Below are 17,439 nucleotides of genomic sequence, written 5' to 3'. Positions count from 1 at the left end.
TGTGAACTGGAGTCTGATTGGAGAGAGCCAGCACCTGACCAGGGTTTAACAAAACCCCTGGCCAGGGAGGAGCAAAAGGTCTTTTACCACAGGTCTGCTCTTAGGACAGACCTCTTAGCTCTTAGGCCCCAGCTCCTGACACCACCAGCTCTCCCTAGAGAGCACAGATCTGTCAGGGACCAGAGAGACAGTGTGTAGCGCACCTTCAGTGCTACACATAGAACTACCACCCAGTACAAAGCTGCACCAGCCAGTATTGGACACAGCTACCCCCAAGCCTGCATCTACTACCACGCTGGTGAACCAACTCCTGAGGATCACCCTCCATGAACACTCCAGTAATCCGGAATCTATAACAAGATTGTTTGGCCCGTTGCCTGCAGTTTGTCTAATAAAGAACCATGAGTTATTTTGCACAAAGTTGCCTCCATCTGATGCCTCGCCATCACGGGCTCCCCCATCCATTACCCAGGGACCTATCTTACAGACACTCAGGTGTTGCCCCAGGGAAAACCAGTACAACAGCCTCTCCCTTCATATTTCTTGCACACACCACCTGCTGGAGACCTGCCAGGCTGTAGGACAGCCCTCCGGTCCTCATACCAAGCATCAGCATGCCTAGACCACAACCGCCAGCCACTCTGGTATTCTGGCCCCGGCTACCTCCACAGGCTCACAGGCTGGGCCCTCTTCAGACTGGCATGGGGTTTACTTAAAACACACGTCACTAAGGGTGTCAACCCCTGGATTGCCACCGGCAGTATCTAAGACGGTTGAGCTGTGCCAGTGGCTCATTGTAATAAATCCTATGTAAAACCTGCAATAATACTGCAATACAGTAGTATTGCAGTATATGGTAGAAGCCATCAGACCATCTAGTGTTAAAACACCCTCTAAGGCAGCGATGGCTAACCTATGGCACTGGTGCCAGAGGTGGCACTCAGAGCCCTTTCTGTGGGCACTCAGGCCATCACCAGAGATTACTCCTGGTATCTTCCTGCAGTCCCAGACAGCCCAGGACTTGCTGTGCACAGAGCTATATTAAAGTGACAGCTCAACCTGGGACTATTTTCTGCTTTATTGGTGCCTCAGGTGCTGGTATCAATGAAAACTGTGACAGAGAAGGGAGTATAAATCACAAATTACATTTCTGTGCTGGCACTTTGCGATAAATAAGCGGGTCTTTGTTGTAGTTTGGGCACTCGGCCTCTAAGAGGTTCGCCATCACTGCTCTAAGGTCTAAGAAATAGTATTAAAAAACAAATATAAAACTTCAAAATCACCCCCTTTCCCCAGAACTGATATAAAACTAAATAAACAGTAAAAAATCAAACAAACATGTTTGGTATAACCATGAACCAAAATGCCCAACCAAAATATAAAAACTTATTGCTGGCAGTGAACCCCATTGTGAAAAATATCCGAAAAAATGTCCAAAATGTGACTTTAAAACAACAATAAGAATGTAATAAGTGAAAAGGTTGCACAGTCCTCAAAACAGCAGCAATGAAAACGTCACACGGCTCCGTATACAGAAGTATGAAAAGTTATAGTGCCAGAAGATGGCAAAACCTTTTTTCGTACACATTTTATAAAATTTATTAAAACACAATAAAATGTGATCACTGTGATCCCACCGAACCAAATAATGAAGTAAATTTGAGGCGCAGTGAAAGAAAAACTGAGCCCACAAGAAAGTGACGTAAACATTACATTTTTTTTCCAGCTTCCCAGGACACAGGATGGAATAAATTATGTCACCAAGTAAAATGTGTTACGTAAAAATAATGCCTGACACAGCTCTGTACACGGGGATGGTGGGGGGGAGAAGGGGGGGGGGGCAGGTATAGATTTTTTTTTTAAAGATGGAAAGCAAAAAAAAATGATGAAAAACGCTGCAACGCAAAGGGGGTTAATGTAGGTTTAAATGTGGTGACCAATTCCCTTTAAAGTTTAAAGGGGTTGTGACAATACTCATGATGGAGTTAATTTGCTGATTGGTAGGGGTCTGAATACCAAGACTAAGTAACGGGTTGAGCAAGGGCACTTCCACTTCATATAACGCCAAAGACAGTGCCCGGGTGTCTCCTGCAATGCCCCGGGGCAGTAGAGGGAGCAGTGTACACGTTCAAACTGCTGCTCCATATATTTGGGACCCCTGCTCTTGTGACCAGTAGGGGGGGTCCAAGCACCTGTTGGATGCATGACAATGTTGAAAAAGACCCCATATATATGATGTGTGTACAATGGACTTGGGCCCTATCCAGAGAATCGCTCTGACCGCACGGGTCCTAACTTACTGATCGGTCTCGGTGATAGGACCCGAATAGATCCGAGATGATCAGAGCAGCCAGCCGTGCATGTGGTGGCTGCTCCGTTCAGCTCTATGGTAATGCCTGAGATAGTTGAGCGCCGTGCACAGGTCTATCACCATCAGTGCCAATGATATGAACGGAGCAGCTGCTGCAAGCGCAAATGTCTGCACTGGTCATCTCAGGTGCATCCTGTGGATAGGGCCTAACATAGCATCACCGGACAACCCCTTTAAAAAGGAGAAAGTCTGGGAACAAAGCAAAACCTATGACGGAGCAGAGTATCCCAGGTCCGTCCTCTGTTACTCCTCCTGGAAACTCACCCCAAAATAGATCCAGTACAAGACTCAATTCTGGAAAGACACAGAACTTTATTCACACTGGCATCTTCATGTTGACCTCTCTCCATGTACTAGAGAATGACCACAGTATAAATAACACTGTATTCTTGTGGAGGGCCTACACACAAAATACTGTATTAAAGGGCCTGGGAATAGGACACTATGGGGACGTGTGGAGTGTGAAGATTTAGGCTGGGGCTTACATGGCAGCTACGACCATGACATACATGATCCCAGTGTCACTGATGCTGTATAACCCTAACGTAAGGGGATCGCAGAGATGAGAAAAGTTTTACTGTTACGGAGCAGGAGGGGTGCAGTAGATAGTTTCACATTCTCTGAAAACTATTGTAAAAGTAGTTAATTTTGATAATGTTTAAAAAGAGTCCCTTTCCCAAAAACTATAGGGAGTGTTGGTTTCAGAGATTTTCTCTATCCCCTCTATGCTTGTGAAATTTTGTTATGAATGCACTCGTTCACCTAATCCCAGAGCGCCCCTTTAAGAACATTAAATCAAAAATATATACCCCCTACTCAAAGTAAAAATCTTTCCCTACACCCTCCACTAGCTACATCAGATTACAGTTCTGCTCTGTTAAAAGGGGAAAAAAAAATATATTAAAAATAGGGGGGGGGGAGCTCAACTTTTGCGTTTCACTTTGCTACAATTGTGAATCGCCGCTTGTTAGCACACCATGTTACACGGCTTCTTTAAGGTTTTGATGATTTGATATGGGAAAAAAATAATAATAGTGTACTGTCAAGAAACAGTGCCCCCTCTTTTCATCAGGTTGTGTCTGGTATTACAGGATAAGATGGTGATGAGCTGTAATACCACACACACAATGTCAGAAACAATCCTTGATCATCTGCAGTTACAAACCATTTTAGGAAAGGAGGAGACAATATTATGGCTATAATTTTATAGCAGTTCTGTCAGGTCCTTTAGGAGGGGCTTGCGAGGTCACAGCCACTATAAATAGGTCACTTGGTAGCTGCAGGGGTGAGGTGATTGACAAGTCTGTATGGGCCCTGCGGCGCCCCACTGTATCATGACATGATGAGGGTCCGTGAAGTTGAGCTGTGTTTGTGTAAGTTCAGAATTGCGCGCGCTTTTTCCTGCATGAGAAGCTGGTCCTGGGAGCCTCCGAAAGCGATGATCTTCCAAGCTTTACTCATCTGTGGAAGGAAGAGCAGATAGGATGAGAAGCCAAGCTCATGCAAGACCAGATGTAGTGTCCAAGGCAGTGAATTGATGGTTGTATCCCATTTCTCTAACACCTAAACGCCAATTCAAGGTCTACATCTCATTGTCCTAGACGACACCCCAGTACTACCTACAGGACTAGTGATGCCATGGGTGCTACCGATTACCAATTACCTAAAAGGGAGTTGGCCTGCCACCTTAAGAGGAAAGACACTAGCAATTCAAAGAGAAACTAGAACCTACCTCTTAATAGAAGAGAATGTATCTCTTAAGGATTACTAGCAGCCAATAGTCACAGCGCCTTCCCCCCCACAATAGCCAACAGTCACAGCGCCCGTCCCTCATGTGTATTAGTTATGGGGTGATTGAGGAAGCACTCTTCTTTCAAACCACAAATTGACCAGGGCATCTAATGGGCTAGTTGTAATCCCAGCAATGACAGCCAACACTCGCTGATGATGAGTCCAACACCAGCCATGTAAATGTACAGCACATGTGGTTAAAAATCATATGAAGAGTTAACCAAGATGGCTTTTATAGAATCTTCCTCTGTATTATTGGGTCTAGCTTTATACTCTGGCTTCCGCTGCTCTCTGCAGACAATGCAAGATATCGGAGACACTGATATCAGTATGTAGACGCTGGTTAACCCAGTAGGGGTCTGCCGTGCAGTGACCTTCCCTTCATACTTGGGCATTTAGGAAGACTATGATCCAGGTATACAGTTGCCTTAGGTAGAGGGACGAGGTGAGATGCTGCAGCTGCTTTAAAGATTTCAAAATGGAAAAGGCTAATTATTTAAATTCCTCTAATTATGAATCTGTGTGGGCGCCATGGGTGGCAGAGTAATAGCGAGATGGATGTTGTTTGGTAAGAGAACACCTGCAGACAGTTCTTTCCTCGCCTCATAATCTGCACAGAAAGCAGCGAGCGCAATTTAACCTTTAGAAATCTCAACTTAATCGCGAGGGTTTATTACAGAGAAGCGGCAGAGAGACACTCAGAATAAATGGCCTGAGCATCCTCACTTCTATATTACCCACACAGACGCGTCTAGACTGCGCAACTCCATCATTCAAATGTCACGGTACATGGACCACTGACATGCATCCACGTGGTAACACAGGGATCCAGACTTAGAATTACTCTACAGCTCATTGCTGAACACCACGGGTCCTGCGACTGTGACCACCAACACTTCTGACCCAGCTAAACATCCAGCTCCACCCCGACAGTAAAGCAGTGTTCACACCATGTGTTAAGTCGCGTTTTTGACACATTCCAAAGGCTTCGGGCCTTGATCACATGCTGGAGGTTACATTGCGTTTCGATTGCATTTGCCAAAAACACAACGTAACCTCAAGGCTTTAGAATGCGTCAAAAACACAGAGCAACGCATCGTGTGATCGCAGCCCGAATTTTTTTTTAAAATGGCCTTCCTGTATCCTATGGAGCATGGTGATTAATAAGTGTGACTACTAGGATCCCCAACAATTCGAGGAAGTCGTCCTTTTCTCACTAATATGTGGGGAGGCAGGATGAGCCGCCCTGAATTATGGTTGCTTTCGAAACAAAGCACAGCGCTCGGTTATCTCCTGCAACTCTTACTGAATAATGGATATACCCAAAGCGATTTAAGACCCTCCCATGAGATTGACAGTAGTGGTAGGTCACATGCTCCCCCTGTCACTACACCCTATTAGGAAGAACTAGACGCTGTTCTCTATGTTGCTATAGATACCATTCTTGTGATCCTCATCAATCACATTGTTATCCTCATACACCATGGGTAGGAGATAACTTTCCAACGTTGAACATCCCCTTTAACTTCGCACAAAGCCTTTACCCAAACTGCACCACCAGCCTTGACATTTCAATTCATTAGTTACTCCCATTTCAGCAAAATAATGTTATCGTTTGTATAATAAAAAGTTATACAATTTTGCAATATACTTTTTGTATAAATTGTTCGCGTTTTCTAGATCTCTGCTTGCTGTCGTTCTATAGAAAGCTTCTAAGTTTACTTTCAGTGATCAGTAATCCGACCATGGTCACACAGGCGCTATATCACCATGGTCAGATTTCTATCCACTGGAAGAAAACAGAAGCTTTCTATAGAGTGACAGCAAGCAGAGATCTAGAAAACCGTGAGGAATTGATACAGAAAGTATATTGGAAAATTGTCATTATTCATTATTTTCATTATACAAACAGTACCCTTTATTTGCTGAAATGGGATCACCCCTTGAAGCATCACATTTCCTAATCTAGCTTTCCTTTTAATTACTTAAAGGTCATTTCTTAAACCAGGTTTGGGTTACTCTCCCTCCCACAGTCTTGGGCGGATGTGTTCAGAGATAACAATGGTCTATATAATCCATTACCGGTCAAACCTAAAAACTAGCAAACCGAACTCCGGAAAGCAGTTCAATGATTTTAGGTTTGATCCAGTAAATGTAGCACACACATACACAGAGAGACTGTCAGATCTTGAGGAATGTCCTATTAGGGAGACACTTACCGGTTCTGGAATCCTGAGCATTTCCGCACGTGTTGCTGATGGTTTCTCAGCATTACAAGCGATAGATTTTTCAGACTTCAGAATGGACCCTTTAGTCTTGGTATATGTGGTCTTCACAATGGTGCCCAGCTCCTCAGGTAAGCTCGGGACAGAGTCCGTTACCAAGTGTACAGTGGGTTCAGTTTTGATGAGTACGCTTTTCCCGGGTTTCCGAAGAGATGACTCCTGTGTTTTCACCAGCTCTCCAATGTCAGTGTTTGAGGTATCTTCATGGATATAGGAGCCTTTACTTGGCTTGACCTGGACAAATCCCTGATTTAAAAAACTGTTATCCTTAGTGCTGCAAGACGACTCATTCATCGACATGGATAAGAAGCTCTCCGAGTTCTGGGCCTGAAGAAGGAACAAATATAAAAAGTTAGATAAAAGTTACCAAACCAAACGTATCCCAAACCACATCAACAACCATGTGAGGTCTTCATAAAATTGCAGACCCAGGGCTTGTATGAGAACCCATCACCAAGCACACAAGCAGAAATAGTATAATCTCTGAAAACAGGGGTAATCCAAATCCTGTAGGGATCTGCAGCCTTTAAAAGGGTTTGCCCATGAAAGAAAACTCATATATATGTTTACACAAAAAAAGGTCGTTTTCAACCCCTGCAGTTTTAGCTCCTATCACAAAGTGATGGTCAGTGTAAGAGTGTGAGTGGGGACTCTCTAAGCAAACACTTCATGATCCCTCTGTGCTATGAGATGCTGTGTGCTGGCACTGTGCTTACATTATCAGGGTACAGGGTTTATCTACACTTTCATTTAGCTTCTGAACATTCACTAGTATCTGACACATAGAAAGAGATTAGACAGATCAGAGATGAGAGATGCATATTACATTATCAGCCGCAACATTTTCTGCCTGTAGCTTTACTCTTCTCACGATGTGTTTGTGTGAGCTCGTCTTGGAATGCAAGGGTGGGGGCTGGTGGCAGAGAGAAGCTAAGTGCATCGTCTGACAAGAGACTATGTCCTTGCAACCAAAAAGTCAGAAGATCACAGTCGGATCCTTGGGCAACCAAAATTGTGTACACCAGGACAGATAGAGACAGGTCGGAATTATATTTGTGAAATGTTGTATTTTTGTTAATAAAAGCAATTAAGAGAATGTAAGAATTTTGTTAGTATATTTAAGAATCAGGTCTTCGAGGGAATAGCCCTTTAAGTATGACAGGTCCTAAGCTGGCAATTCCACATTAAAGGCCAAACTAAAACTAGCTTCATAGAAGCGACTTATAACCTGCATAAAAATGTACTAGGTTGCATCTCACGAGCCTTTTAAAGTCTTCAACGTTCAGCTCGATGCTCTGGCTCGGTTCATAGACACGGGTTGTTACAGGAAAAACGCCCGGTTTCACAGTCAGGAATGGAAACCTCAAAAGGAACAAGTAATTTTACCAATAGAGGAAAGACTGATGTAATACATTACCTGTACTTGCAGAGACACTGCTGACGATAGGGAAAGTGTAGGGGGCTTGATCTCCTGGTCAACAACATCTAAAGCCAGAGACTTGCGCACCTTCTTAATAGGACTGTGCGAATGCTAAAAGCATAAAATGGAAACACCAGATATATTTGGATATCAGAATACAGAGGTGCATGCAGTCATGTAGGTTCTTTGTTTCACTACTTACCCCAGGTTTCCGCTTTGAACGTTCAAGCTTGGGTTCATCTACAATGACCAGGTCTATACCAGACTCGCTGCGGAGAACCTCCTTCAGATCTTCTTCGAGGTGAGGGGTTGGAGGCTACAAGGTTGCAATATAATAATCATTATTTTAACATCACCTTAATCCTACAAAACCATTGTACAACAAAAGTATAGGCATTGTTAAATTATTAGGTTTCCAATATTTGTTTTAAAGAAACAGAACAGTGTTCACAATTAGATTTTCACCAATACAAAATATGTGTTTTCAAGGTTTATTGAATTATAGCCAATACACAAATTTTCATGAGAACAGCATGGAAACAGAGAATCCTTGCATCATATAATGCTCAAATTCCCATCCTCCCATACCCATACTGTGGTTGGGTATATAAATCACAGAGACTGCAGGTCCGTGATTCATGGACCGACCACGGGCAAATATCTTTTTCCCATGCATCAGTGCACTCACCAATGGCCTCAATGACCCAAACTTCTCTAAAGCGTTCTTGAATGGTGTGGGGGTGTGGGGTGCATTATCACCCATAAATTTATGATTTGGCGTCACAAAGCTAAAAACGAAAAGAAAATAAAAATGCTGAAACTGTTGTCACCGAAATGTAAGACAATAAGAAAACATCTGCTACAACGAAGCCACTCAATATGCAATTAATGTACTGTCATCCTAGACCACTAAGTGGGAATGTGCTACCAAAGATGGGGCACTGCCAGAGACTATTGTCCTATGTTCTTTAAACCTCTGGTAGCACCAGGGCTGGTGCAACCAGCACTCCAAATTTTCTTCCCATTTAAGGCCTATTGCCAGTTGACGCGACCAACTCGTGTCTTTTGCTTGCTGGAACATCTGGCCCAAAAGCTGAGCAACTGTAAGCTGAGCGTTCATTCCAACAATTACTTGATGGGAGTATGATTAGAGTTGGACGCATCAAACTTGCCCTTAGGCAATAGGCCTAACTCTTAAGCCTTCTAGGATGCAATGAAAATTTTTAACCCCTTAACGCTCTGCGCCGTAGCGAGAAATGAGCGGAAAAACCCTGCGTCCTTAAGGGGTTAAAGTGTGCAAGAGACAACTGCACTGAACACAACGAAGGGAGTAAAACCTACGCAGAGTTCTTCTGAAGCAGAGGCGTCTTGTCTCGATGGAGCGGTGTGGTTACAACAACCTTCTGGCTACAGACAGGAGTGGAGGTTAGAGATGGGTTTTCCAGCTCCAAGGTATCATGTTTTGACAAAAAATTTAGGAACTAAGGAAGGAGAAGATGAGAAATCAGAAATGCTAAAAAAAAATTAGGTTTAGTTGAAAAACGCAATGTTTTTCACAAGTCATCCTATTTGGTAATAAAGTACAATACAAAAGGTAACAATAATGATACATAATATACCAAGTTAAGTTGATAGATCTGTGAATCCTCCGATCATGAGAGCAGGACCTCTACCAATTAGATTGGCTGAATATTGCAGAGCACTCTCAAAGTAGTGAATGTAGAGGGGTGCATGCTCAGCCTGCCACTCCACCCATTAGTGGAAAACTGATCCCCTTTCACCTAACTGCTTGGTTCCAGATGTCAGATCCTCGCCAATTAGGACGTTTTTTTCCTATCCGGTAGATTGGGGCTAACTTCCAAAATTGGGAGAGTAGAATATGCCATTTAAGGCCACCTTTTCAGTTGTGTGGAGACTTAAAGATCAAGCTGATCTGGGATTGTGGGAAGTAAAGATGTATATACTCACATATGTAAGCAAAATACACCCAAACATTTTTGAGAGTATAAATTGACTAAGATCTAGGAATATTAGTTTAAACCCAAAACTCATATGACTGAAATCCTGAACAATAACGTTCATCTTTCCACCACAATCCCAAGTTACAGTCTTCATGCAAAAAAAAAAAAAAAAAAAAAAAAAAAAGACTGATTTTAACTTCCACTGTATATAAGTGCTTCTGGCATCTGTATAGAGTCATACCTGTGATGGAGAGAAGGGCAAGGACTTGACAGGAGTGCTTTTGGGCGTCATACTGTTTGTATCTGTAGTGGAGGAACTACTGTTGGCAGTACTTTCAGTGACGGGGGATAAAGTGATCTTCCTTTTCTTGTGTTGCTTCAGCAAGGACGGCGGTGTCCCAAACCCAGAATGTGGACGTGGAGATATAGGAATTAACTCTCCCTTGCTCCCCTTACTCAGGTCAGACAAGGTGTGTCCATCTAGACGATATTCAGTAACATTGGTTACCAGAGGTTTGGATGAAGTGGAGTTGGGGCTGCCAACATCTGTAACCACAGATTCATCGGCCAAATCGAAACTTGTGATGTCACACCACCCTTCAGCGTCCTGCATAAGAAAATATAAAACCAGATATGCCTTTATCAACCAAATCAGGGCAATCGCTTATTACGACCATTCATATTCCCGAAATGGTCCCAAAATTGAGCCAGTATACAAGACCTCTTACCGACTCAATCATGTCACCGCCCGGCACCAGGTAGTTGACGTACTCAACCATCCACTTCTCCGGGGCAGAGCTCACAGAAGCGACGGCAGACAATGGGCTGGATCCTCCGCTCTCCTCGTCCTCTGCGTCACTCAGCTGCTCAGACTTGACCTCAACTATTTTCACTTCCATTATGTCAGAGTTGAGGCCATTCTCTACAGTCTCTTCTTTCACTTCAGGATCCAGGACCACCTCTTTCTGCAAATGGATTAGACAAATGTTCGCAAAATCCTCTACTAGAATTAAGTTGCAAGTCAGTAATTTGCTCGGATCAGTACCTCTTCCAGAGGGGCCTGAGAAGTGGGGTCTTCCTTTTCCTCCTTCTCCTCTAAGGCACCGATTTTAATCCCGTTCAGGTAACCACCTGTCTCCACTTTTCTCTTTATGGTTGAGTTCCAATGATTTTTCACTGCATTGTCAGTCCTATGGGTGAAACAGAAATCCATTAGATTCTCAAAGCTATGGATACAGAAACATTGTATTTAAAAATCTGTACCTACAATGGATTGTTACTTATGCCATTATGGCAAAGCAGTGATCTGCGGCTATAGTAAAGTGTGTGCATACCCCTCTCTCACTGGTTCACATCAATGCTACGCTATAGCCTGAGCCACAAACAAGACACGAGACGCATCTCAGACATACCGCCCAGGCAGCAGCTTTGCTATTTCCGCCCAGCGATTCCCTAGAAGCTTGTGGGCCTGACAGATAATTTGATCTTCCTCTTCAGTCCATGAGGACTTCTTCACCTCTGGATTTAGGTGGTTATGCCAGCGCTCTCTGCACTGCTTCCCCAACCTTCCCTTCAGCTGCTTTGCTATGAGAGTCCAGTGCTTGGTCCCATATTTCTTCACCAGCTCAATAACCTGCAGGCACAGGTAGGTTACATGGGTAAGTTACACATTTACATCAAACATAAAGGCTATAAAGGCTATTTAGACATTTAGCCAAAACTCTTACTTTCTCATCTTCCTCTTTTGTCCATGGACCTTTGACGCGGTCAGGATGAAGAACGCGGAGCCATCTGTGCTGACATTGTTGCTCAGTTCGGTTCTACATTAAGAAATAAATAAATCACACTGGTAACACTTCCCGTAATGCATTATAAAAGATTTTTTAAGTTCTGCCCTAAAATGTGGCCAAGTGACACAGCTCCTTTAAGAAGTACTTCTGACAACGGTTAAGGACTACTCACCGGCATTTGGTTGGCAATGTGTTTCCATTCGCCCTGTCCATACGTTTTAACCAAGGTTCTCAGTGTCTCGTCCTTGAGGAGAGGAAGCAAGTATAAAAATTATGGTAAAGAATACAGTCGCAGCTAGTTTATTTGGACACGTTTAGCGCATATGCCCAGAAATCTCTCAGCACATACATTGAGCATGTCTGTAGACATATACTGGCAGGTGAAGGCAATTTTTTTGTCTGTCTCAGTCGCACCCGGCTGGAAACCATGAATGAAGAAGCGCAGCAGACTGCTCTCCATCAGGATCATGTATTACAAAGAATACACTCAGCAGAGGCCATTGGACAATGAGGGACAGATGTTACTGTATGGTATCCAACCCCGGCTTCCTGTGAGCATACTGTGTGGGCGTTTCCCTGGTGTATATGGAAATATCCTGAACATCAGCAAAACAATGGCTGCTACCAATGTTCACTCCTCATCCGGCTTTCAGGGGACGTAGCCTACTGTATGAGCAGAGTTAGGGATAGGCTGCTGTCCTCCGACATAAGGATAGATAAGGAATCTATCCTTACCACAGAGGAAAATAAGTTCTGAATGCATCTTAACCAGCATGTAAATACATTTTTCCTCTGAAGACGTCAAACTTTTTTTTTTTTTTTTTTTTTTTATACAAAAGGTCCTGACGTGTAAGGGATGGGAAGATACCTAATAACATCCGTGTGATGTCGAGTTGGATCATACTCTGGTCTTTACATTGGGCAGACTAATTAGTGGACCCGCTTTTTGCACGACACTTCAGTATCCATGTCTTACCCCCAAAGTAAAAATGGATGATAGTAGTGGAGCGAACCCAATGAACAGAGGATCCAAATGACCAGAATGACAATTTAAGTGTTTTTGTGTTGAGTATGAATGTAGGAAGGGGGAAGTTATTGGGAAGACAAACTTTCAGGCTAACAGCTTTGTAATGAATGAATCAGTCTCAGGTATGTAGGAAAGTAAGAATCAATGTCTTGCCTCCTCATGGGTCCATTTCACCTTCACTCTGTTCTCCCTGTGCTCTGGAACATCAGAATCTGTGTCTGGATAATGCAGGTCTTCCAGGTCCTCACTGCAGAGAAATTAAATAAAATTTTATGAAAATCACAAGATATTTGGGACCAAAGTGGTATTCACATTACAGTATAATCTCATCAGTGAGAACCCCACTAATCACAAGCCTGGGGAAGCATGTTCCCATGTTCCCTAAAACGTGTCTATAAGTATATACATGGCAAGAAAATCAATGCTTGTCCATCTATGACATTCTCACTCATCTTCTAAAAGAGCAGAGCGCTCTAGTCTCCTACTTCATACACTCACAGGGGGCACGCTAGGGACCACAATCCCCCCCCCCTGGTTCAGATGAAGGTTATAACAGTTACACTTTAAATCAAACCCATTGAAATCCTTCCTGCATCCATACAGAAGAACATCAGAACACTATTTATTCCTGCTTCCCATTTTGTGTAGGGAGCCCCAAATGAGCCCCAACAGATGATAGTATCAATAACACAAATACTTGACCGTATAAAGCCTGAGTGTATATGGGGTCCACTGCATGTATATGGATGTGTATGGACAGTATAAAGAATCTGATTCAAGCAAATCATCTAACACTCGTGGTACACAAAATTTGCAGGATCCTGATAGGACCTTAAAGAGAACCCATCATGCAAAATAACCCCCCTAATCTAAATAGATTTTCATAAACTGCCATTAGAAAGCATTGCCTCTATCCCTTCATTGTCCCTCTACATGCCTGTAAACCTAAGCAATGAGGTCCTAAAGCTGTATGCAAATGACCTGTGAAATGTCCAATGAGTCATTAGCATATACAAGCTGTCCGGCTTATTCATGAGTGGGAGGTACAGCCACAACCCCAGTGCTTGACTGACAGCCTGTATAATGATGTGACGCTGTATAATGATGTGCTTCCTGGTGCTTGCGCCCCCTGCAGCCTGTGTGTGTGTATAGGAGAGATACAACAGCTCCAGGCAGCCATGTTATATAGCAGAACATGTCAGGTACTTGTGTAGCTGATGTCTGTGTCTCTGTGTATTAGGAGGGAGAGCATGTCAGCAGATGCAGCACAGACACCAGCAATGCTTTACTATACATTACACACAGACATGAGGAGAGGGGAGGAGAGGGGAGGGGAGGGGTAACAGGGGTGACATCACTGCCTCTGACCATGTGACCAGCCTCATTTACATAATGAAAATATTATTTTGCAATGATTAATGTATGAAATAACTAGATAAAGGCTGGGATGGATCCTTGTGAGCTGCTCCAACAGATAGAGTTGACAGAAATAGTGACAGACCTGATGACAGGTGTCCTTTAAAATACAAACACCCAACACATGAGAGGCAAAGCTGCTGCCAGCCACATCAGCATATGGTGGGGTTACACACAATGCTGGTAGTGAAGCCATGTGCACCTGTTCGCACTAGAGAGAAGATTTAGGCCCCGTTTACATGGGACATCACAAACAGACCAAAATGACACCAGTTACACATCGCTATTACATGCAAGGGGCTCCATTATGGGGCAAAAACACAAACTGGGTTCTCGTTAAAACTTTTCAGGCTTCGTCATTTAGGGGTTAATGACCGTAGTAACAAATTTTCATATTTACCCCTTCAAGCTCCGTGGCGGATATATCCGCCAAGGAGCTGTGAAGGGTATATGAAGAGGGCTCACAGGCTGAGCCCTCTTCATACAGAGATGGGCATATTGCAGCAAAGCCCCATCGCTAACACCCATGGTCAGTGCTTGCAGTCGCCGGCGGCACTGGAAGCATGGCGGCGCATGGGCGTTCGATCGTCGCTCCCCCGAACGCAATCGCACCGAACCAAAGAATTAAGTAGAGGTTTTATTTGTAGCGCAGAGTGAAAGTCTTAAACACTGAGCCCACAAGAACGTGACGCACAAGCGGTTTTTTTTTTCCCCAATTTTTCCACATTTGGAAATTTTTTTACGGATTCCTACTACATGGCATGGAATAATCAATAACATCACGGAGAAGTAAAATTTGTTACGCCCAAAATAAGCCCCCACACTACTCTGTAAACGGAAAAATGAAAAAGTTATGGATTTTTGAAGATGGAGAGCGAGAAATGAGCGAAAATACCCTGCGTCCTTAAGGGGTTAATAATTCCTTTATTTATATAGAGCACACAGATTACGCAGCGCTGCACTGAGCTGTTCCCATGGGGCTTACAATCTAATATGTACCGGTTTATGGGCCCTGACCTTTGTTTTGGGTGCTACCTTTAAAACTTTTGTGGCTTTTTTGGGACACATATTGTATTGTGGATGTACTATTCGTCCACATAGACGGCAATTCTGACCTGCTGGCGCTACAGTGCCGGCTCCATCTTTCCCTGTCCATGTGAATGCATCCTTAGGGCTTATTCACATGGCCGTCTGCGGGGACTTACATGCGGGCGCAAATTTGCAGCCGCATATACGTCCCCATAGACGGCAATAGCGGCACGGCGGGGATACGGTGCCATCCGGGCCGCACACCGCAAAAAGATAGAGCATGCAAGATAAAGCAATCCATAGATGAATAAAAATATAGAAGATGTCCTATTTTCTCCAGTATTTCCGTTCTGTATGCCCCATAGAAGTCTACGGGAACGTATAAAATACGGGTTGCACATATGCTGCGTACAATTGTGCCCTGTATTTTGTCATACAGGCAGTCCCCGGGTTACATACAAGATAGGGTCTGTAGGTTTGTTCTTAAGTTGAATTTGTATGTAAGTCGGAACTGTAGATTTTATCATTGTAATCCCAGCCAGAACTTTTTTGGTCTCTGTGACAATTGGATTTTAAAAATGTTGGGTTGTCATAAGAATCAGGAGTAACACTAAAGCTTCATTACAGACACCTGTGATAACTGTTACAGCTGATCATTGTAGCCTAGGACTAAAGTACAATAAATTACCAATATCCAGAGGTCTGTTTGTAACTAGGGGTCGTATGTAAGTCGAGTGTTCTTAAGTAGGGGACCGCCTGTATATACTTGCAGTCTTCAGAACCAGTGAGAGGAGCATTCTGTCAGCCATCATTTGCCAGTACAGTGTCATACATGCTCATCCGGGTGAAAAAATGTCCTGTATTTACGGCCAAAATACACCTGTATATACAGAATAGGCAAAAACACAGTCGTGTGCAGGAGCCTTAGGCACAAGAATGTTTTCATTGTGTGATCCATTTCTTTTTTTTTTTTTACCGAAACAATTTCAGTGCACCCATGTACACGAGAACATTTTCCATGGATCCACGTGGAGGCTGCAGAACACTCACGCCTGCCTCCAGGAATCTATGGGAATGTTAAAAATAATAAGGATGCACTTTCCTGTTTTGCATCGCTTTATGTTAAAAAAATTTATAAAAACAGTTTACAAAATACAATAAATAAGGAGGCCCTAGGAGTGTCAACTATTTTCGCACAATGACACAAAGAGCCTTTTCTTCAGCTTGCGTTCACACTGCATTTTGAAACGCAATCTGACAGCTGAGATTTGCCAAATTTCGGTGCCGTTACAAAACGCAATGTGAATGCGGTGTAAACGTTAATATCACAGATTGAGATTATACTTTGTCTTGATTGGATTTTCTGTTGCGAATATTACAGGGAACGCGGTCACCCGGCGAGGCCTTAGTGCACATTCACACTGGTGGATACAGAACTAGATTTGCAGTTTCCCCTGCGGGAAACCATCATTTTATGAAGAATGGGGTGCAGATGGGGCTTTAATACTGATTCCACTCAAAAATAAACCCAAATAAATGGCATTGCAGGTCGCCCGCTGTGCACTGGTCTCCATACGTAACATTGGGGCCTATTATCTGCTGTGCACCAGCTCCCGCAACCACAGGGGGCCCTGCAAATTCATGGGACAATAATACATTCATATTTAATAAGTGATGTGTGAATGTGACCCCAGAGGGCGCTGGGGTGGGCACAGCAGAGGGTGCAGGTCACTTGTGGGTGCTGTGAGGGGCACTGGAGCTCATGAAGTTTACACAACTGATCTGTATAGGTCTCCCATAGCCTAAAGGTCACTGAAGAGGACGAATAGGGTGACAATGTGGTCATGCACCCTGATAACCACCAGCAGCTAATACATAGGAGATCTCCGGGCCTGCACAGGTCACACACCCCCTACTCAGCTTCCTGCCGGTCGCCCGGCACCCCCTGTCTCACCTGCGTCCCATTCGGGCCATGACGATCCCTTAGGCGCCGATTCGGGCGTTATTGTTTTTCCTATCTCCCGCCCGCTGCGCGCGCAGCCCCCGGCCGCCCTTTCCGGGGTCAGAGGGGAGGACGCGCGATGACGTCACGGAAGGAACCCGCCCGCAGAAGCTGAGCCAAGCCAGCAAGCCTCCGCGATGAGGGAGGCGGGGCCGGCGCGCGGCCGGGAACCAATCACAGAGCAGAGCGGGGAGGAGACCAAAAAGGGCGCGCGATGTGAAGTGGCGGCACGGCTGTGGTGTATAGTGTGCTGACAGGGGCAACACCTGCCGCTGCCACTGCTGCTTCTTCTCTGTTTCCTGATAATATTAATAAATAAAAAAATGTAAAAATGGCAGGAACCATTT

General features: G+C 44.1%; 1 protein-coding gene across 1 annotated transcript; it reads right to left on the bottom strand.

Moving 5' to 3' along the window:
• Positions 1–2,663: 2,663 nt before the first annotated feature.
• On the bottom strand, positions 2,664–17,227 carry MYBL2 (MYB proto-oncogene like 2). The gene is made up of 14 exons (XM_072112139.1): positions 17,045–17,227; positions 12,799–12,892; positions 11,791–11,862; positions 11,556–11,648; positions 11,241–11,461; positions 10,874–11,018; positions 10,557–10,793; positions 10,070–10,435; positions 9,209–9,348; positions 8,556–8,655; positions 8,070–8,183; positions 7,865–7,978; positions 6,382–6,774; positions 2,664–3,832 (listed from the first exon to the last, which is right to left on the bottom strand). The coding sequence occupies exons 1-14, from the start codon at positions 17,062–17,064 to the stop codon at positions 3,704–3,706; spliced, it is 2,238 nt and encodes a 745-aa protein (XP_071968240.1). The 5' UTR covers positions 17,065–17,227; the 3' UTR covers positions 2,664–3,703.
• Between the last annotated feature and the right edge of the window lie 212 nt (positions 17,228–17,439).

The sequence above is a fragment of the Engystomops pustulosus genome, chromosome 6 (assembly GCF_040894005.1).
Source record: "Engystomops pustulosus chromosome 6, aEngPut4.maternal, whole genome shotgun sequence".
In the NCBI taxonomy this organism is placed as follows: Eukaryota; Metazoa; Chordata; class Amphibia; order Anura; family Leptodactylidae; genus Engystomops; species Engystomops pustulosus.
Note: the sequence above shows the minus strand (reverse complement) of the source record. Positions and strands in the feature narration are given on the sequence as shown.